The sequence below is a fragment of the Oxyura jamaicensis genome, chromosome 4, assembly GCF_011077185.1.
Source record: "Oxyura jamaicensis isolate SHBP4307 breed ruddy duck chromosome 4, BPBGC_Ojam_1.0, whole genome shotgun sequence".
Taxonomy (NCBI): Eukaryota; Metazoa; Chordata; class Aves; order Anseriformes; family Anatidae; genus Oxyura; species Oxyura jamaicensis.
Window position 1 is genome coordinate 47,727,050 of NC_048896.1, and position 21,844 is coordinate 47,748,893.

At 43.3% G+C, this 21,844-nt stretch overlaps 1 protein-coding gene across 1 annotated transcript in view; it reads left to right on the top strand.

The window, feature by feature from the left end:
* The first annotated feature begins 2,576 nt into the window (after positions 1 to 2,576).
* Positions 2,577 to 21,844, top strand: part of TSPAN5 (tetraspanin 5) — an 83,446-nt gene continuing 64,178 nt past the window's right edge. The window contains exon 1 of the mRNA XM_035325334.1: positions 2,577 to 3,005. Coding sequence (XP_035181225.1) covers positions 2,925 to 3,005 — 81 coding nt within the window. The 5' untranslated portion in view covers positions 2,577 to 2,924. The remainder of the gene's footprint in view (positions 3,006 to 21,844) is intronic.

Below are 21,844 nucleotides of genomic sequence, written 5' to 3' on the forward strand. Positions count from 1 at the left end.
AAGTCACTCTGACTTGCATTTCTTTTTCCTTGGAAAATGTCTAAGAACTCATAGATCAAAACCCAGGGGCTGACACAAAGACAGAGGTGCTGGATCTAAGAAATGACTGAATTGAGGAATTGGGATGAGAGCTCTTTACACAGTGTGAAGCAAGAATTTCAGAGTCTGCAATGATACCCCTTTTAAGATATGAATGTATCAAACGTCCTGCACTTACTAGCATCAGACTTGGTCAGCCTTTAGTCAGAAGTCTGTTGATACTTAGATCTTAGAGATAGGAAGTAGATATAATCATTCAGATGGGACTTTTTCTCCAGAGTGAGCAGCGAAACAAAACGTTGCCTAGTGTTGTGAAGCACTGGGCTACTAGAAGCATGTCTTTGTCCCTGAAACACTCTTCCTTAGCACTCCAGTGACTAGGCAGATGAATTATAAAGTAACGGAATTTGAATGACTGTCTCATCCCGCTGCAAGGAAAGGTAATATTATCTCCTCACTCCTGTGTAGTATTGCCTCTGGCTTTTGCACCAAAACATCACACTGGAACTCAGTGTTGTCTAGTAACTAACACCGAATTTAAAGTGCTGTCACAGCCAGTTCTGCTCAGTTTCCAGACGCAGGTCGCCAAAGCGTGCAAGAAGTGATCCACAAGTGATGGCACAAAGCCAACGGATTTTATTTTTTTTAATTTTTTATTCCTGTTTGTTTAGGATAGGAGACAAAATGTGTTTGTAAACCAGAGAGGCTGCTGCAGGTGCAGAGGACTCTGTTCCAGCTGGCACTCTGAAAGATCAATTACCTACATCAAAGCTGTTCTGCTCCCTTTGCTGTCTGGTTGCTCATTTCTGAGGCTGCACAGGAACCGTACACACAAAGTGAATTAAAAAGACCAGGGCTCTGTGTTCAATACCCTCTTGAAGTGTGCAGTCTAACCATTAACACTAGAAGTCCTAAATTCTTCTTAATCTGATCAGATGGTGGGAAAATATGAAAAGCTTTTGACTTTGAAATGACACTTGGCAATGATGATACTATTCTTGATTGAGAATGCAAATGAAGGCATGTAATGCGATGCTATAATTGATGTAGGTTGCATTTCTTTTTAAGTTGTTGATCAGGAATGAATGGTTTGACAGGTAAACTACCAGGGATTGTTATTGAATTTATTGTAGTAAATATTATTCTGCAACATTTTCCTGTTGCCTGTGAAGCATTAAAATGCTAAAGGGTGCCAACATGTGGTGTTAGCAGGGTGTTGTGACAGTAGCATTATCAATGTTTGTACAGGTTGTCACCAATATTTGAAATCACTTGTAAAAACAGCACCTTAATATAATATTCTATTACCATACTGTACATGGTAATAGGCTTTTATTCGTTGGTACAGAACCTATGCATTACTGATTATCCATCCTTTCCTGCCCTCTTCCCATGAATGGTCTTGCAAAGACACAGAGTTAACAATAACAACATACACAGGCTTATTGATCATATGATAACCTACACCATTACAGTTCAAATGTATAGGTATGTGTCGCGTTAATTTCTCATTTACCATTAAACACATGGCTTATTTTCATTGATCTATTTCATGTATCTATTTCAGCAAATGCTTCTTCTCTTCTCTCTTCTCTTCTCTTCTCTTCTCTTCTCTTCTCTTCTCTTCTCTTTTCTCTTCTCTTCTCTTCTCTTCTCTTCTCTTCTCTTCTCTTCTCTTCTCTTCTCTTCTCTTCTCTTCTCTTCTCTCTCTTCTCTTCTTCTCTTCCCACAAGAAGTGTTTCCCTTTTCTCCTAAAGAAGACCCATGCCCAAGGCCCCCGAACCAGCACGAGGTGATGCTGAACTGAAGCCTGCCTTTCGCAGTTCTCACTTTTGAAGCAAAAAAAATATCCTACTTTTGAAGCATGTCATCTCGCAGCCTCATCAACGTCGGGCATGTAATTTACCATTACAAAGAAGTCTTCCATTTTTTCAATTAAAAGTATCGCACTTATCGCAGGACCAGGAAGCTGAAGGCTGGCAGTGATGAAGCGATGGTATCCTTCGGCCAAAAAAGCACTCTTACGTGTTTAACACCAGACCGGGTGGGCTCTGAATCCCACGAAGCGTATGAACACATCTAAGCGACACGACGCTGCGGTTGTTGCGTTAAATATAAACGTGTTAAATGTAAATACGCAAAATATGTTAGGTACAAATATGTTAAATATAAATACGTTAAACATAAATTCAGTGGCTATTTTGCCGGGGGAGGCGTATCAGGGCTGTACGAAACAGAAGAAACCCGGACTTTTGACAAAGGCCGTCACCGTCCACCCCCCTCCGTCCGCCATTTCAGGGCCGCCCCCCCCACCCCGCGCAGCCCCCTCGGGGCCGCGCACCCCGGGGCAGCCGGCGGGGCTGCCGCGAGGCCTGATTGGCGGCGTGCTCTGTCAATCATCTCACGGGGGCGAGCGGCCCGCCCCTTCGCACTCCCCCCCTCCAGCCCCCCCCAAAATGGCGCGGGGCGGGGCTGGCGCGGCGGCCGTTGGCGCTGCGGGGGCGGCGAACGGGAGGGCGGCGGGCGGCGGCGGCGGCTTCGGCAGGGCAGCGCCGAGCCCCCCGCGCCTCTGCCCGGGCGCCTCCCGGCGGCTTCCCCCCGCTCCCCGCCGGGGCCTCCTCCTCCATGCGGGAGAGGAGGAGGAGGAGGAGGAGAAGGAGGAGGAGGAGGGAGCTGCTCGCCGGCCATCCCCGGCGCCCGGCGAGTCGGAGCCGAGCCGCCGCGCCGCTCCTGCCGCATCTCCCCGCGGCGCGCAGCCGGCGCTGAGCCCTCTCTGATTTCCCTTATATATATATATATTTAAATTTATTTTCATTTTTCACACCCTCCCCGTCTTTTGGTTCTCCCCCTTGGCCGCCAGCAAAGTGTCTTCATGAGCCCAGAGGATGTCCGGGAAGCACTACAAGGGGCCTGAAGTCAGTTGTTGCATCAAATATTTCATCTTCGGCTTCAATGTCATTTTCTGGGTAAGCGGGCCGGGCTCCTCGCCTCTTCTCCTCCTCCCGGGGGCATGTGTCAGGAGACACATCGTGACAGTTGGCCTCGAGGACGGGGTTGGGGACGGGGTGTCCTCCTTCTTTTCCCTTTTCTCTTCCCTTTTCCCTTTTCCCTTTTCCCTTCCCTTCCCTTTTCCCTTCTCTTTTCCCTTCCCTTCCCCTGCCAAGTGCGGCCGCTGCATTCCTGTGCCTCCCGGGGCTGCTTGCTCCCCTGCCCCGCCGACCCTCCTAATTGCTTTTGTTGTAGGTGCCAAGAGGTTTTTCATCCTCAAAATAATAATAATTTATTCCCCCCCCCCCCCCCCCCCCCTTTGACCGGTTTGTGGTGGGGGAGGGATCAGCCAAACGCATGGGCCTGGAGCAGGGATCGAGCTGTGTCTTCATGGTGATATGTTACTAGTGAAAAATAAATCGCGGCTCAAGTTCTCCCGACAGTGCCGGAGAACGGTTACACAATGCCGGGGCCGTGCGCGGATCGCTCCGTGGCCAGCTATTAGCATGGGGTAACGGGATGGAGGAGGGAGGTAGCGGAATCCCACCCGTCCCTCAGGTGCGAGCAGCCGGGAGGCTTGGCTGGGTGTTTGTGGGGTTCCTGGCTGCTCGGTCCTCCGCCTGCACCGCGGCTTGTTGTGCTGTGCCGGTGCTGGGCACCAAGCAGGCACAGCCGTGTAGTCAAGCGTAACCGGTGTACGGTGGTATTTCTAGCATCTTCTCGGTGTGACGGGCTTGAGAGGAGCAACTGGGTCTGGATGTGTAAGCAACTGGGTTTGGAGGTATGTTATTCCCAGTTTTGGAACTGCTGTGGGGTGAAGTGTTTGCACACGCGCGGTGCATAGAGTAGGAAAGTTGGGTGAAGGCTCTTAGATGTACCATGCCCCTCTTTTCGTGAGATGCTCCATTTAGCGATGGCAAGCGTGCACAAACCCGAGTAGGGTGAATGTGTTCCTAAGGGACCTTGAAAATGAGATGGGCACATACTTCGTACGTTGGCTTCTTTGGACTATAAAGGTGTCTTGGCTCAGGGGGAACACCCCCTACCACCACCACCACTTTTTATAGATGATAGTGAGAAGTAATGGAGGAGAGAAACCTTCTTGCTATTACTAAGCTTGTGGTCACCACTGTGGTGAGAATAGAGGAAGGCGTTTGGCGAAGAAGTGCTTGTAGCTAACCTTTTGTCTGTGTTTCTGGAAAGTAAAGATGCCTGGAGAGGATGTTTTGGAAGAACGCGACTTTTGATATTAATTGCACTTTTACAGTGAAATGCTCTATCTTCAGTTGTGACTGGGGTTGCAGGCCTGTATGTCAAAGTGTGTTTGGTCTAAGAAACAAACCTGTGGTGATGCCTTGTTCCAAAGCGGTATTCTGGCCCTACAGTAGCTGCTTTTATTACTTGATCAGTCTTAGTGGTTCAGTTTGTCATGGTTCTCTTTGCTTGTCTGTTTTTTTTTTTGTTTTGATTCCCATGGGCGCACACTGCTGTGAACACAGATGTTTTACAGCAGGGAGCAGAGCAGAGTGGGGAACGCTTGTGTGGCATGTCCTTGGACTAACGGAGGGAGATTATGAGAAAATGCACATAAATGTGTTATCTTGCTCCTTCAGGCACTGTCAGCCCATAAGAAGCTCCCTACCCTTTAATTTTGTTCCATTTATTCTCTGAAAGCTAACGTGTGGATGGTGGAAGTGGTACTTTGTGGCTGTAGCTTCTTCGTGGTGGCAGGCGTTCATCTTGTGTGAGGGAATGGGTTAAAGGAGTTCTCGCTGGGCCGTGTGGCTTTGTGCTGCCAGAGCGGTAATCCAAAGACCTGAGCCTGTCACCCACTCTGCCGTTTGCTTCTTGTGTGGCCCTTGCCTGCAGATTACCTGTTTTACAGAATGCTGATCGTCTCATTTGTGTCCACGGCTAAACTTTGTGAGATCCACGGAGAAAAAGCACTTTATGTGAGCTTGGTAGCTTCTTGAGAAATATGTTATCTTTTTATGAGGAAGCCTGAGTTTGTTACCGTGTGTCTCTCATGATGGGAAGCGAGGCGGTGACTCCTGCAGAATGCATTTTAAAGTTTTTACTGAATTAATAGCAAAGTGCTCAATATTCTTCCACGAAACTCGGCCAGAAAATCTGTAAATGAAAATTGGAGGCCTGGTTAGCTGTTCACAGACAGCAATAATCAAAAATAGCCACTAATGTAGTCATTAGAAATAGATTGAAATGATAAAGAGGTCGTCGTGACATCCCTGTGACACCCTCCAGGGATCTTGCAGGCATTTAGATACGTAGAACACCTTTGTTAAAACTTCTCAAGCTTTCTTAAATGCTGGTTTTAACACAACCTTTAAATTTTTAATGTAAACAAATGGAAAATACCCTCTATTGTGCATCATAAAACAATGGACTAAAAATAAAGACAACTGAGTTGGAAGACTAATGGTTTTGACAAGAAAATTGTCAGTGCCTTGAATAGAGAAATTTTATAGATCTGCTGAAATTATGTGGGGAATGATTGTACATGCTACTTAAACTGGAGATATTACAAAAAAATGTTGGAGGCTTTATATGCTGTCAAATATAGGCAAAATAAATTATCGGGTCTTTTTCTCAGTTTTTTGGTTTTGTGCTAGTCTGTTGTTCCTTTGCTTAAAAAAACACCACTGAATTGTTGGAATAATGAGTATGGGAAGTCACACTCTGTATCTTTAGTTGTGACTAAAGGTGACATTATGCTCTTAAGGGGATAGTTCTTAGTCTTGCTCCAGCCCAGGCAACGTGTTCTTGTCTCTGCATTTCAGAAGAGGATGTTATCCTCGGAGTCTATGCATAATTAATGTTCTAGGTATACTTGCAGGCTTAATTCCTCTTTTGATATCCAGCATTGAGGTTGGTAAATAGGCAGAAAGTGCTTGTTTGGAGAACTTTGAGATTGCAGTGCTCTTGTGGAATTGCCTTCTTGGCGCTTGCCAAAGTAATATTTAGGAACTGAGACCAAATAGGCGCAAAGATATCTAAATGTAAAGTCAGAATTCAATGTTAAGCTTCACTTCTTGTTGCTCAGATGTCATTCTCATTTGATTGTTCGTTAGGGCACATGCCTGTGCCTTAACTTGACTAGCATAATGCCTGCTTGAATGCACTACATGATGTTCACTGCCTTTCTAGGCTGGTGGAACAGTCAGTGCTTTTTTGTGAGCCTTTATGTCTTTGTCTAGGTAAACCGTAGTGTATTCTGAATATTTCTAGGTAACAGAAAACAGTTTTATGTAGTTAAGGCAAGCAAGCAAACAATACCAGCTCCCCTCCCTGCTCCCTCTTTAGGCATCCATGTAGAACGATGTCAAAGGTGTAATGCAAAAAGCGAAAGTAGGTCACCTTGCTTCCTGAAAGGCAACGACCATTTCCCCTTCTTACCCTTCTGTTTCTGCAACACAGTTCTAAGATGTGTTCTAGTTCTAAGAAGTATTTTAAATGCCTATCTGTGTTTTACTGTGTTTGATTAAAAAAAAGTATGTAGTTTTCAACGTGGAATTTCAATGTCAGCTGGAGTCTGCTGACCCTAACCTAATAGGAAGGATGTATAGAAATCACTGACACCTCAGACAGCAACCTATGCTTTATCTGATGATTCACTCTAAGTCATGAGATATGCTGTGATTATGATGCATCAGCATATTACAAGCCATCATTTGTGTTTTAAGTTGCTTGGCATCTGCTGGTTTTGATGGTATCCATATGGGAGTCTAAATAGTCTTATGAATTACAAGAAGACAGCAAAAAGAAAATTGAATAAGGTTATGTAAGTGCGTTACACGAGAAGTGGTGGAGAAGGACACTGACCTTTGAGGGACAACAAATAGACTGTTTATTAAATTCTGTACAATGCTGATAGTTTGCTTTCAAAGGGACGGAAGATCATTTTCTCATGGTAGCTGGTTTTCAGACGTCCATTAAGGAAGTTTTGGTTATGTAACTTTCCCTTGCACAACTGGTTAAAAAATAAATCCATGTAAGACTTGTTCCATGCAATCTTCAAATACATTCTGTAGCAGTTGATCTTGTGGTCAACTTCTAGTGTTTGATTTCAATGTACTTCAAATTCACCTTACTGGAACAATCGAGTGCAGCTTACATACTTGCACTAAAAAGATGAATTTGGTAAATGTATTTGCCAATTTCCCACCTTGGTTGGCATGTCACAATAAGCTTCACCTGGTAGCACTTCTGTCTCAGAGTATCAGGAATACATTTTGAATCTTTAGTGTCCCAATCAGAGGAAAGCTGATGCACGTGAACAGCATCCTGCATATGGGCAGTGAGTGAAACACTTTATCAACATGCAACACAAAGACCTGACCAGGACCAATGATACCAGCTATTTGTATACACAAAGGTTGATAATGTTTTCCTTCTAAAGGCAATAGATCCACGTTCCATTAACACTGAATTGGAAAGTAAATGCTACCTTAATAGGATGGCCTTTTTGTGATAGACTCTTACTAGTATATTTATCGTAAGTAAGTACATACTCAGCTACTCCATATGATGCAAAGGCACACAGGGAAAAGCAAGTACCAACTATACTGTGGAAGAAAATGGGTTTTGTGTCCTCCCCCTCCCAAAAAGGGAGACCAGAGAATGTGTTTTTGGAAAAATAAACAACAATAGAATAAAATAAAACCTTATATCAGGTAGTGCAATAGATGTAGGGGTAATTTTCAAATGTATTTTTTTTTCCTACGTGGGAAGCGGAAGGAATAAAAATACCAGACACTTCTCTGTCCTCCCCAGTGGAGAGGAGTTTCAAAGTACATAATATTTTCTTAAATACTCTCAGACCTGGTTCCGTAGATTACAGTAATCCCAAAGTACTTTTTCTCAAACTTTATTTTATTTATCCGTTAAACTCTGGAAGATGAAATAGTGATTAGTGGGGGGATAAGAAACTTGGGGTTACAGTTAGTGAAACAGCGCTTCCAGGATACTTTCTCTCAAGCCCCCTTGCTACAAATGGACCTTTTGCAGATAAAGAATTATAAAATGTTTTTGACACTAAGGCCATTGCAGCTTATAAATTTGGAGCAAGAATCTGTTGTGTTGTTAAATGCTTGGTACAGGTTCCTCAGCAGTTAATACTCCATTAACCAAGGGCAGGAACCTGTGAAGATTTGCTGTGAGCATTTAGAATATTATGTGGTGCTTTCAGTTACAGGGGGAGGTGAGAAAATATTTTTGACCCAAAGAAATCTTGTGACCTAATTCTGCCAGGTAGCAAATTCCAGTCTTGAACTATAATGCTACAGGAGAGAATCAGCTTTCGTCCTTCGCATTGCCCAAAATACGCAGCACGTTTCTCAAATGCATGGCTAGTAGCCTGTCAACAGGGCTGTAATTGTTCCACTGGTGTAGGCAGGAGCAAGGAGCTGCACAACTCCTGGGGTAACCCAGCTCTGTTAGTGAGCACCCAGAAGTGACCGTCAGCGTTAACCACTGGTGTGCCTGCCAGTAAAGGGAATTTGCTTTAACTCTTCTAAATACATGACGTTTTGATTAGCTAGCCTTTCATGTGACTTTGGAGTCTTGCACCATTTTCCAGCTTTTTTTTCCCCCATTAAAACTTAGAAAATATTGATGCAATGCAAGAAAGAAAGAACAAAACCCCATAAGGTTGTGTTTTTATTTTTTTTTAACCAATGTACTGAATTGTGTGTTAGTACAGCTTTACAGTGCAAGATTCAGGAAAACATAGATTGTTCTTTACTGGCTTGAAACCTAATTTATTTCTTTTCCATTGTACTGTTGTGTGAGTTTGGAAAACATCCCATTTCTTGTGATTCTGATGCTGCTCTTGCCAGAAAATATCCTCTCTCTTGGCTCATTGTGGATGTTGATTTCCACTGATTTCAGCAGGACTTTGTACAGGTAGAAGGGTCAGTTTGTGTGGATGTCACTGTGGGCTGTGTGCCCCGTGTAGCTGCTTCTGTAACACACACAAAGATGTACAGCAGTTCCACCCTCCCCTTTACGCTGGCATTTAAAAATGTTACTGACACATTGGGGTCTGCAGGCAAGGGTGCTTGATTTGTTACCAAACTCTGACTCAGTGTGATCTCATATAACCTCCAGATGGCCTGACTTGTGGAAATGCTAAAAACATCCTGATCCCACTCCTTTAGCTGTATGAAATAAATGAGGCAAATGGCAGTAGCAGTATTTATCTTAATACACATCCATCTCCACCTTCAACTGATGTTTCAACTTCCCAGTCGCTTTCCTCTGGACAGCATTTAGAATAAGCATTTCAGCACACACAGAGGATCTTATGAATGAACTGTCAATTTCCCACAGAAATGGGAAAAATCAATATGCCTCTTCCCAGCCTTGAAAATCCCTCTGCTCCTAGTGAAGGCTCCATTACATCAAATAATATTGAAAATCATTTCAAGCAAAGTTCCTGATGTGTGGTGATGGAGGACTTTTATTCTTTTTCTTTGCAACAAGGCAAATACATATTATGAAAACACTTTGTATACCTGTTCTGTTCCCATTGCTGTCTAGCTTTCTCAACAGCAAAACTGCCTGCACAAAAATCAAAAGGACCACAGCAACTTTTTTTTTTTTTTTTTTTTTTTTTTTTTTTTTCCATGCAATGGCTTGGGTTGGAAGAGACCTTAAACTCCATCTAGTTCTAACCCCTGTGCCATGGGCAGGGACACCTCCCACCAGACCAGGTTGCCCAGGGCCTTGTCTAACCTGGCGTAGAACACCTCCAGGGGATGGGGCATCCACAGCTCCTCTGGGCAACCTGTTCCACTGCCTCACCACCCTCAGAGGATATAATTTCTTCCTCATATCTAATCTAAATCTACCCTTTTTTAGTTTAAAAACATTTCCCCTTGTCCTGTCATTGTCTGATTCAGCAAAGAGTTGCTCTCAATCCTTTTTATAAGCCCCCTTTAAGTACTGAAAATCTGCAGTGAGGTCACCCTGGAGCCTTCTCTTCTGTAGGCTGAACATCCCAAGCTCTCTCAGCCTTTCTTCCTAGGAGAGGTGCTCCAGCCCTCTGATCATCTTTGTGGCCCTCCTCTGGACTCGCTTTAACAGCCCCACATCCTTCTTGTGCTGGGGGCCCCAGCCCTGGACACAGCACTCCGGGTGGGGCCTCACAAGGGCAGAGCAGAGAGGGACAGTCACCTCCCTCCCCTGCTGCCCACCCCTCTGTTGGTGCAGCCCAGGACGCAGTTGGCCTTCTGGGCTGCAAGCACTCACTGCTGGCTCCTGTCGAGCTTTTTGTCCACCAGAACCCCCAGGTCCTTCTCTGCAGGGCTGCTCTCAGTGAGTTCCCCTCCCAGTCTGTCCTCATGTCTGGGATTGCCCCAGTCCAGGTGCAGCACGTTGCACTTAGACTTGTGGAACCTCACTAGGTTCATGTGGGCCCAATTCTCAACCTTGTCCAGGTCCCTTTGGATGGCATCACTTTCATCTGTTGGATTGACTGTACCACTCAGCTTGGTGCTGTCTGCAAACTTGCTGAGGGTGTACTCGATCCATACTTTTTTTTCCCTTTTCATAAATGTTCTTTTCCCATCAACAAGCAACTAAAATTATGCCTAGAAGTGTTTGGTGCTTCTTTGTAGCCTTGTCTTGTATTTAATATTGTATTCAAAGAAAAAAGTGAAGGGAGACTAGATACCTTTAGATACATGATATAGTTTGGGTTCACAGAGGCTACTGTTTTGCTGACTGCAGTCCTAAGGAGTTAAAACCTGTACGTCTACTGTGACAGGCCCAGTAGTTTGCACTGCTGTTACAGGGTAATGAGTGTGATACCACAAGGGTGCTTGTAGTAATTCAGCCTGCAGGGCTCTTCCTAGTGTTAGTGTGGCTCACTCCTGATGAGAGTCCACCTTAATTTACTTTGATTTGGGCACAAATCTTCCATGACGCAGAGCAGCGTTTTCCAGGAGGACTCTCTGTCAGTGCCAGGAGGGCAGAGTCTTTCAGGCAAGCCGTGGTGCCCCGAGCAGAGGTGCAGCAGCACCCTGTGGGGTGTTGCTCCTGGCAGGCCCACCTGCTATCTGTTGTTCTGTGAGAGCCCGCAGCACAGGTTCTCCCTGTCGGACACCTTTGCTCTGTGTACACACGCACAGGGAGCATGTTTTCCTTTCGGAGGGTGGTTTCTCTGGGCTTCCCTCGCACTGAGTTGTATGTCTTCTGCTGCATGCTGTTTTCCTGCCAGCTGTGACTAAAAAGAGCTTGAAGGGGGGTTCCTCTATTTTCTCTTTGTTACATATATAAAAGCAGAGACACTGAGGAAAAAAGTTCATAGGTAATGTATGACAGGTTTTGTTGTGTCATGCCATGCTTCAGTTAACCATATCAGCTTGTGGAAAGGTTCTCTATAAAGTTTGTGTAGTGCACCCTGTGCCGTGTCATGTGGGTTCAGTGTTTTGGGCTGGAGAACAGGGTTTGGGAGAGGTGGCAATTCAAAATGTTGGGTCCTACCAGCTAACTAGGAAGAGCGTTAGCAAGCGTCCTGGGCCCCTCTCAGCTGGGAGCATGCTGAGCTGGTCTGCTGTGCACAAAACAAGGCTTTGGGATTTTATTTATTTATTTTGTCACTGAAATATAAAACCAGAAGGGTTCCATTTTCCCTGTGTGTAAAAGACAATTTCCTACAAGTTGGTTTCCTGACTGCTAGTTCACTTGGCTATCTGTCCAGAGGAATAAGTGTGAATTCAGTCAGTCCAACAATTATGGCAAAAGGGAAGAGGAACAATTTTTAAAATTACAAACCTGTTTTTCCAAGGGGCTATGTACTTAATTTCTAGGTAAAAATTCAGCGATATGATGAATGTGAAGGGTGTAAAAATCTCTCTCTATAAAATATGTATAATTACGTTTAATAAAATAAGATATATACTTTATCAATATTGCTTGATATCACAAACATCCTCTTGTTTCTTTTCCTTTCTGTGGGCGTTCAGGTGTGTGTGTGTGTGAGTCTATCTGTTTTCCTAACCATAGGATGGTTTGGGTTGGAAGGGACTTAAAGCACATCCAATTCCAACTTCCCTGCCATGGGCAGGAACATCTCCCATGAGACCAGGCTGCCCAAAGCCCCATCCAGCCTGGCTTTGAACACCTCCAGGGATGGGGCATCCACAGCTTCTCTGGGCCACCTGTTTCAGTGTTGCAGTCTGACTCCATCTCTTTTCATCCTGTAATGCCCGAGAGGACCTGTGTCCATTGCAGAGCCACTGCTTGCCATGCGTATAGCAGTGGCCTCCTGACTGGTTTTGGTGTCCTGCCTTAAAAATCCTTCTGTTGGAGCGAGAGCTGGGGCTGGCACAAGACGGCAGAACCAGATACATTGGTGCAGCCTCAGTGGGCTCAGAGCAGTCAGTTACCACGACTGAGAGCTTCTCTCACCTGGGTCAGCTCCTACTGGCTTGCAGTTTGGCTGCAAGAATGAAGTATGGGAAGATCTCTCATCTCCTCCTGTACAGATCAATTTAAAGTGATTGTGCAAGCGGGGCCTGCCTCAGCTCTAAGTTAAGTGGTTTTGGATGGGAATACACAGAGGCATTGGGCATGATGCTTTGTTAATAATTAGCTCAGTCCAGCGACAACTGTTACGCAGGCATACGTAATGCTTGGGGTGCTTGTCCAGCACACTTTGATCTTCTCTACTAGTAAGAGTTATTGTTGTTAACTCTTTTCTCCTAATTGCTTGTTGATGTTGTATAAAGAAAGAGGCAGCGAGGATCTACCAAATTTGTTGTAATGTGAACTTAATCTGAACTTCAGTTTAAGCACACGGTTCCATCATATGCTTCTCTGGCTTCTTTTCCTTCCCATAAACATTATTCCAAACACCATGCCACGCTGTAATAAGGTACTTCACTGGAGTGGTCCCTTGGAAGGGGTGGCAAATGATCTGCTCTCTGAAGAGCAGGGAGTGTTAATCGTGATTATCCATTTCCAAGTGTCCTTTTTGATGGCTTCATTGCAAACAAAAGTTAGTAAGCATTTGGTGGTAGGAAACGCATTTATATGTAGTGGGCAAGTAGCAAGATGGATATATACACATGCACACGTTCTTTATATATAGAGGGAGAATAACACTGTTTATATATCTATATATAGGGAGGGAAAAAAAAAGGTGGGGAGAATCTTGGCTTGCAAGCAGAGGTTTATTGACCTGTGTGCCTGAAGGTAGGACTCGGAGAGACTGGAAACCCATCTAACTGCTGGTACAGGGAAAGAAGGCCTTTTAGCACTGCTCTTCTGCTGGCTGTATTCCACTCTGCTGCTGCTGCTGGGAGCTCTGGCATGGTCATCGGAGGTGTTCCTGCTTCAGCCGTGCAGGGCTGAGTGTGGTTTAAAAACACTGCTTTCTTTTCTATGTAAGCAGTCTCAATTCTCTTCAAGTATGACCTGTTGTTTTGAAGGTAGATAACACCCTTGCCTGGGCAGTCTAGAGCTTCATAGTTATATCTGAATTAAGACTTCATGATGCATTTTTTTTTCTATGCTAGTAACTAGTGTGTTTGACTTCAGGACATAAACCAGTTACATTTTTATGTAGTTTACATCCTTGCTGGACTCTGTTTTTTTTCCCCTTTTCCTAAACCTCTCTCATCCCTTTGCGGAGAAGTAGCCCTGAACAGATGCAGTTAGCAGCTTTGCAAATTAAGGAGAATCAATACTGATTTTGATGCGAGAGATACCAGAGGGTTCTTGCTGCAGTAGTAGGTGAACAAGTTGCAGCTCCCATCTGACCCTTCCTGTCTTCTGCTGAAGTACTCTGCTGTCCCCCAGAGATGCATCACCCCATCAGCTGTGCTGTGGTTGTGCTGTGAGCCACTGTAGCTTTTGCCTCTGACTTTCCCTATCCCAGAACTTTGTGGGTAGGTGGGATTTCCAGTAGACTTATCATCCAGTATTTCCTAGATATTTTAAATGTCATACCTAGTAAATGACGGTGATGATATACTCAACTCTACCATTGCTTATTGATAGCAGCTGATTAATGCCTGTATAAATCACTAAGCCGCTTCTGAATACCTGACCTTTGTTATTTTTGGCCTCCTTTCAGTTTCTGCTCTACTCCAGCTTGCAGTCAGAGGCTGTTCTTTCTGTTGCATTCTCCAAGGTAGCCCTTTTTGTGGCTTGCTATCTGCCTGTGCCTGTTCTTACTCCCTCTGGAACTGAAAGCCCTGCTGCGTTCTGTGCTCTGCTAGCCCACGCGGCCTTGCACGGTCACTGCAGTGCTCTGAGAGGCCTTTGTACGGGCGTAGCTTGCTGGTTCTGTCACTTGGTCCAGCCAGCAATCCACAGGAAAGGGGCAAGGAGAAGTAACAAGCACTATATGTTACTAGAAGTAACATATATATATGTGTATGTGTATATATATATATATATATATATATATATATATATATAAAACATTCCTACATGACAAACATCTTATTTTGATAAATGTACCTTTTTTCAATGTAATGCACAAGCATCTTGTTTTTGAAACAGCAAGCCTCGGTGCTGGTGGAAGACCTCCCAAATAGCGTCAGTATGGGTAATATTTCCTCAGCTGATGTGTCAGACTATAAGCCTCATGAATATCAAAACCATACATGCCGCTCTGGCTTGGATGTAAGAATCTGACATTTTCGCTTTGTGAGCAATTGCTGTAGGAGTGAGCCAGGTAGAATCAGGTGAGGTGGAATGGATGGAGCTGTGGCAGAGACTGGCAAAGTCCACAAAGATTCTGGGGACCTGCTGTGTCTCCTTTTTGAACCAGACAGAAGGCTTACTGCTCTGAAGCTCAGGGCCTCAGCAACATTACTTGAGGCTGGAGCGAAGGACTGAAATGAAGAGGCTGTTTGCTGCTGCTCTACTTCTTAGAAGCGTTCTGTAAAGTCTAAAGTATTTTGAGAGTTGGTGTGGCTTTTTTTATATCTATAGAGCCCTGTCAGCTTCAGTGAGTAGTGTTTAATAGTATGTATTTAGATCTCTTGGTGTATGAGGGTCAGATTATCATTCATTACTAAAGGCTGCCATGTACCAATCTGGCAATGTACCCCGTCTTTACAATGGCTGCAGACTACATTTATTGAGCAGGGCAGAGCAATTTTGGTGCAGCTGTGGTGTCAAATTTTTCTGCAAGTAAGCTGAGACTCGAAATTTCAGGAGTTTGAAGGTGTTTATAAACTGGAAGGGTGGGCTGGTCTTTGCCGTGGGGTGGGATTGGATGTCTGTGTAAGTGGTGGAGAGGAGAAACCCGTCACTTTTTACAGGAAGTAAGTGTAAATTACTGCTCTTGTTCATAAAGCAAGAGGTATTTAATTTAGAGATTATCTTCAGAAGTCATGAGGTAGTCATATTCTGACTGAATAAAACCTGTCTTGTTCTCTATTGCATCTCCATGTTGCCTTCTGGGCAGCTATTTTTCTGCAGTTACTGGTATCACAGTGCCGCTTAGGGAGCTCTCTCTCATTATTTCCCTCTGTTTGGTTAATAGGACTTTCTTCTAGTTTAAAAACTCTCTAGCTTGGAAGAAAAAACACACACAAAAAGGCAAACCAAAACAAACATGTACATAAAGACATTTCAGAATTCACAGCAAACAAACTGTGGATCAATTATTAAGTGCCTTCCCTTTCCCTCATCCACTTCCTGATGTAGTATTAATTTTGAATGAGCCCCCTGCATAGCTTGCCTTCATCGACTTAGGGTGTAGAGCACAAAGGCTTTCAGCACTGTAAATACTTGGGGCCTTGTTACAGGCTGCAGCATAAGAGCAGTTCCCGTGGACTTCAATAGGAATCACTTGGTGGCAGCTGCATAATTAGACCCTTGGTTTTCATGCAATGTCTTTAAAAAAAGAAAAAGAGAGAGAGGAGGAGGAGAAGAAGAAAGAGGGAAAAGAGAAAGGGGGAGATGGGAAAACCCAAAGAGGTCCCCAAACAAAACACTGAAAAGACTGTCAAAAGAGCTAGAGCCATTACTTTAGCCTGCTTAAGAAGCAAAGAGCTGGCAAAATGGGTGATACACTACTCTAACCAAAAAACTCTGTCAAGAACAGTGGAGCCTATCAGCCATTGTTTCTGCTGGTTGTGTCTCAAAGTATACCTTCTGACTGTTTTGACCTTTTAAATGAAAGCTTCCCCTCAATAACAAGAGCTACACGTGAACTACTTGTAGCGCTGAGAGAATTCAGCTGTTGAAGCATGCGTCTGCAACAGATAGTAGTGATTGTGTTCTCTAGTTCTAAAGCAGTGAGGTGCTTGTATGAAATAGCTTTGCACGTGCTGAACCATCACTTAGCGCTGGTTTCTGCAGGCTATGATCTTCCCACCAGTCTAGACAGCAAGCTGGTCATGACTGTTTTTTGTAACTAGCAATTCAAAGTACAGTATCATGTACCGAGTCCTGCTTTTGCCAGGCATGCATGGAATAGCAACAGCTTCATGGTAAATGTGGCCAACGGAGCTACTAACGCCCATCTGTTAAGTACCACTACTTATGTGGTCTGCCATTAGCCACATAAGAAATCACCACGTTTTATTAATGGCTTCTGAACTTTAACAACATCTTAGGCTAAAGATAATGGCTTCTGCATGAAATATGTTCCATTACTGCTAATGGTGTCTTACTGAGTAAGCCAGTGTGGCAGATAAAAGAATTTCTGTAAACAAAGCATAAAAGTAGCTGTGTGTATAAATCATGGCTGAAAACCAGTTTATAGCTGAATGGAAACTGAACACCTCAGACTAGTTTTGTTTATGCTTAGGTGATTGATTGAGAAAAGGAAAAAACAGCCTATCTAAATGTAGAACTGGGTGAATAATGAATTTAACTTCTACTATTAGATTGTCCAGTTGTTTGTGGCAGCACAGTATGAGTAGGTAGTTGGTGTGTGCTAACACCAATAGTTTCAATGCTTTTTTTTTTTTAAAAAAAAAAGTAGAAAAAAGAAAAGGAAAACCAGCCTTTCAACTTGCATTTGAGAAAGACTTTAAAGAAATATAAAGCTGATTCTTATTGATAGCTTAAAAAAATAGGGCAAGTTTAACATTCTCTCCTTTTAAACTGATCGTACCACCAAGGGAGATCAAGAACTTCTTCTAGCTGCTGCATTGAATCCTTAATCTGCTGGTGTCAGGCATCTTCAAATGTAACATTAACCTGCAGATCCCAAAATTGCTTCAAGGTTTTAGAGGAGATGTGCTGAGCCTTGCCTTTTGACTAGGTTAGGAGCAAGACAGTTCCCTGAGGGAAAGAATCCCGCTCCTCTCTCTGGAGTGTGAAGAAACAATAAAGCAATGCACTGACGACTCTATTAAATAAGCTGCAGAAAGTTTAACCATAAGGAATTGAAAAAATGTTTATTTGCAGATGAATTGTGTGGTCTTGATTTCTGTAAACTTCGTGTATGTTGACAACTTAAAAAAAAAAAGGTGTAGTAAGTATTTAAGTACTAATGAACTGTGTTCTGAATGGTAAGAAAGACGTGATGAAAAGGCATCTTTTTGAATATTTAATTTCCAGCTGCGGTCCCATGCAATTCAAAGGTAATTTGGAGGTTTTACATTTTTGTTGGAGAGGGTGGTTTGAGATGGTGTCTTTGCCAGCAAAAACAGCTTAAAGAGCTTGTGTGAGAGTGCAGAGTAAGATAGGGCTTCATAAACCAGCTAAGGGGCTGGCGAAGAGTGAGACAGGAGGAAAATGTGCCCACTCAGGTGGGGATGGGGCCTTGGGGACTCACTAAACCATTTTGCTGCTGAAACCACCAACTGGTTTAACTGCCTTGAGTTATAGCTGTGTGGTTTTATGTGAGTGCTTTTCATGTAACACTGACCCTGCAATTTAGTATAATCGGTCATTTCTATGGGCAGACCAACCTCTGAAAAAAGGTGTGATAAAACTGAACAATCACAGAATGGTTTGGGTTGGAAGGGACCTTAAAGACTCTCCAGTTCCAACCTCCCTCCAATGGGCAGGGACACCTCCCACCAGACCAGGTTGCCCAAAGCCCCATCCAGCCTGGCTTTGAACACTTCCAGGGATGGGGAATCCACAGCTTCTCTGGGCAGCCTGTGCCAGTGCCTCAGCACCCTCAGAGTAAAAAATTTATTCTTAATATCTAATAAGTCTACCCTCTTCCAGATTAAAACCATTACCCCTTGCCCTACTGCTACCCTCCTTGAAAAACAGTGTGTTGTCCCTTGAAAACAGTTCACCTTAATTAGCTCTTAAGGCTGCAGATATATTGTCATTTCCCTATTGTTCTCAAGGTCTTTAACCTTGAAGTCTGAATTTATGGATAACACCTTTGATCTGTCCCAGGCTGAGTTAGGAACGCCTCAGCAGTGAAAGGTATGTTGAAATCTGAAAAGCTACAGTTACTACAGAAGTTACTGGTCTGGAAACTAAGCCATTAATACAGATCAAGATACCTGGTATGACCCAGTATGAGTTTGCCTGGAGTGGTATTTCCAGTGCACTTTACTGAAGTGGTTTTCATTCTCCCTGGAGCTTTGGGGTGAATGTACAAGTGTCTAATACAAATTCGTCTTTCTGATTTAACCTGAGATAATGCTGGCAGTTGAGGCTTCATGGTGTCTGTAAGCTGTTATGAAATTTCAAAATGAGTTCTCGGTGTTCAAAATGAGAACAGGGTGAAGTTATGAAAGTGTTGTTTGTGGAATGTTCATAGCAGACTGTCATCATCAGTAAAGAAACTGAGCAGAGGAAGTAATAGCTGAAGTTTCAAAGTGAGTATTGGGAGTCATTTTGTGTGCTTTATCAAAGATTGCTTTGAAATTTTCAAGCTTGTGCCACTTCAGTCAGAATATATAGAAGAAAGAAAACGTTTAAATTCAGATATAGTTGCAATTATTAATCAATGAAATTAATTAATGAAAATCTGCTTGGGGCTAGATAGAGCAGTTGTTTTGAAGCTTTTATGGGTGATCTGCTGTGAGGAGTCCTAGTCAAGCTCCCCTTCTTCTCTCCCTGTGCTCTACATTTACAATTAGGTGAAAGCATTTCCTGATGCAAAAAGGAACTAAAACAAGGTGACATTATCAAGACAGTCCCCAAAGAACCTTTTTAAAATATGACTAAGAGAACATTCCAGTGATGGTGCTGGAACAGACAAAATGTCCCTTTAGGTAAATATCTTTTGAAGAGTGGCCAATGGTAGAAGCCTGGTGAAAAGCGTTAGAACAAGGCTGGTAAGTAGTGATAATTCCTAGGGAATATGCTGTGAATCCTCAGCCTTTCACAGACAGAGCTAGGATGCTTGTATTTGGTACCCCTAGATTGACTTTAATTGGTGAATTTGTCTAATTGCACTGTGAATTTCTTAGCTTTCTGAAATACGTGACATCCAGTAATTATTTGTACCTTTTCCCTGATAACTTTGGCTTACTTTTGGGAGAGGTGGAGTTCCAACAAGCATATAATAAAGCATTCTGCAGTTTGGAGTCTATTAACTTGCATGTTCATCTGCCTAGCTTCTTTGAAACTGCAGTGGAAATCTTGCATCTGAAAAATGTAACTTGAAACACCTTTTTTTCCCAGCCCTGACTTATCTGCACAATATCACTGAGAAAAGAATTTTGGATGCTTTCCTTTTCAGTAGTTCAGATGGTTGAATTACAAATGTTGGAGGCGTGTAAAGCCAAGTAAGTGTACCAATCCAAGGAAACTGCAGCTGGATATCTCACACCAAAAAGCTTGCTGCTGGGAAGAAGGGCGGTAAGTCCCCAGAAGGTGATCTAGTTGGATCTTTACACAGCTCCAGTTGTTAGGAATTAACCATTTCCAGCCCAGGCCATGTTTAACAGCGAGGTAGGTAGTACCTGCTCTTACGCCTTGGTAATAAACAGTTTTTCCATTGGCAGCTTTTTATGTAGGATAGCAGTTGCCCCCAGTTCTGTCCCTTTTCATCCTCTTGTTGCCTTAACCCCCCCCAAAGGAGGAAGTAAGTGAGCCTACACCCCCTAAATTATTTTATTCCGTCATTAGTTATGGTGGATTCTTATTTAATAATAAAGCAGTATGTGAGGGATGAGGATTTTGTGGTGTGCAGGTGGATCTGAAGGGTGTTCTCAGGCAGGCACCAGATTATTCCCTTCTTTGATTGCAGTTTTGGAAGATTCTAGTAGTAACGTGTTAAAGCTCAATTGTAGCACCTATCTATTATTTTGGAAGGTAAGCTAATACACAGTTGGCAGTCAGTTTAGTTAAGTACTGTGGCTGTTTTGCAGATGTCAGCGTTTGTGTTGCAGTCTGTACAAGTAGTACAATTTCCCTTTCTTCAGCGCTGTTTCAAACTTGGCTGTTCTTAATATCTGGTTTAATCTGCACATTATAATCCTTTATAGTCTGTTTAAGTCTTCCTTTCTGAAGCAGGAGCTTTAGGCACAAGCTATTTTTGTTTAAGCGTGTCTTTTTGGGTAGAAGGAGTTATGTGCAATGGAGTCATCAGCATTGTGTAAGTGTGACATCCCAATGTCTGCAGGGTTGTATTGTAGTCCCAGCATATTCCTCAATCAAGACAAAATTATAAAAGTCATATTACACCACAGCATTTGACATCTGGTATAAGTAAGTGAGATTTTTCTTGTTTACTTGCATAATATTTGTGGGAGGGGAGGAAGAACAAAAATGGCATAGATGATTACTTCTAACTGGCTGAACAAAGAGAAGATGAGATAGGCAAGGACTAACCTGGTTGTATGCTTCTGGACAAAAAAAAATCAAATCCTTTAAAGTCAGATGACTGCAGAGGCAGAAGATGAACTTCAGATTTAAGCTAGTTTACTAGCCTTGGAAAAAATAAATAAGCTTACAGAGTTCTAAGACTTTTTGTTTTACTGAGAAATAATGAGTGCTGCTGAGCACCTTTGTAAGTCCTTGTTCCCAGGTCTGTGGTCTGATCCCAGTGGGAACTGGATTTCCAGCTAAACAACTTTGTAATCTAAATTCCTGTTCCTATAGGAAGTCTTTACTTAAAAGCATAAGCCTGAGAAAACAGTTTGGTAGGTGTTCATCCAGGAATCCATTTTATTTGCTGTATGGGGATCTATTTTTGAAGTACTTCAATGAAAATTTGGACAATGGAACAAAACACTTGAAGGCTTAGTGTTTAAAAGCACATTGTTTAGTTTGGCTGGCAGGTTGTGTTTTTTTGTTTTTTTTTCCTCCCTCTCCAATCCCACCTTTGAAGTTTGGTGTGTAACTGTTCTGCATCATGTCTGACTCTTGAATATGATAGGTTCTGTTGAATGAGAAACAATCCCATGCTGTAAACTGGATTTAATGCTTGTGACTAGGTGTAATCCCAAAGTTGCAATTGCTAGAATATGTAGATCTGAGTAGCATTAATCAAATCCAGTATAAGCAGTGTACTTTAGGATGTTAAAAATACATTTATTATTTTCTCCTCGTTCTGATTTTCCACTTGTGCTCTACACCGGTACTGCTGAGGCATGCCAAAGAGGACAGCTTTTGCTCTTGCCAGCCAGAGTCTGTTTTTGCAGTGAGGGGTCCCTGCTGGGGAAATCTTTTCCTACTATCTTTCTTCTCTCTGCAGGGTAGCGGGCGTAAGGACTGCCCTCTTGTCTGCTCTGCTGACAGCCATGCCTTCTCTGCTGCTCTCTGCAGCAGCTGCTGCTCCTCAGCCTGACTGAGAGAGCATAAATTAAAATACAAAGGTCTCCTGTGGCCACTCTTGGCTGACACTGCAATGGCAAATCAGACCTTCTACATCATCTTCACTTGACTTTCTTCTTTTTTTTTCCCT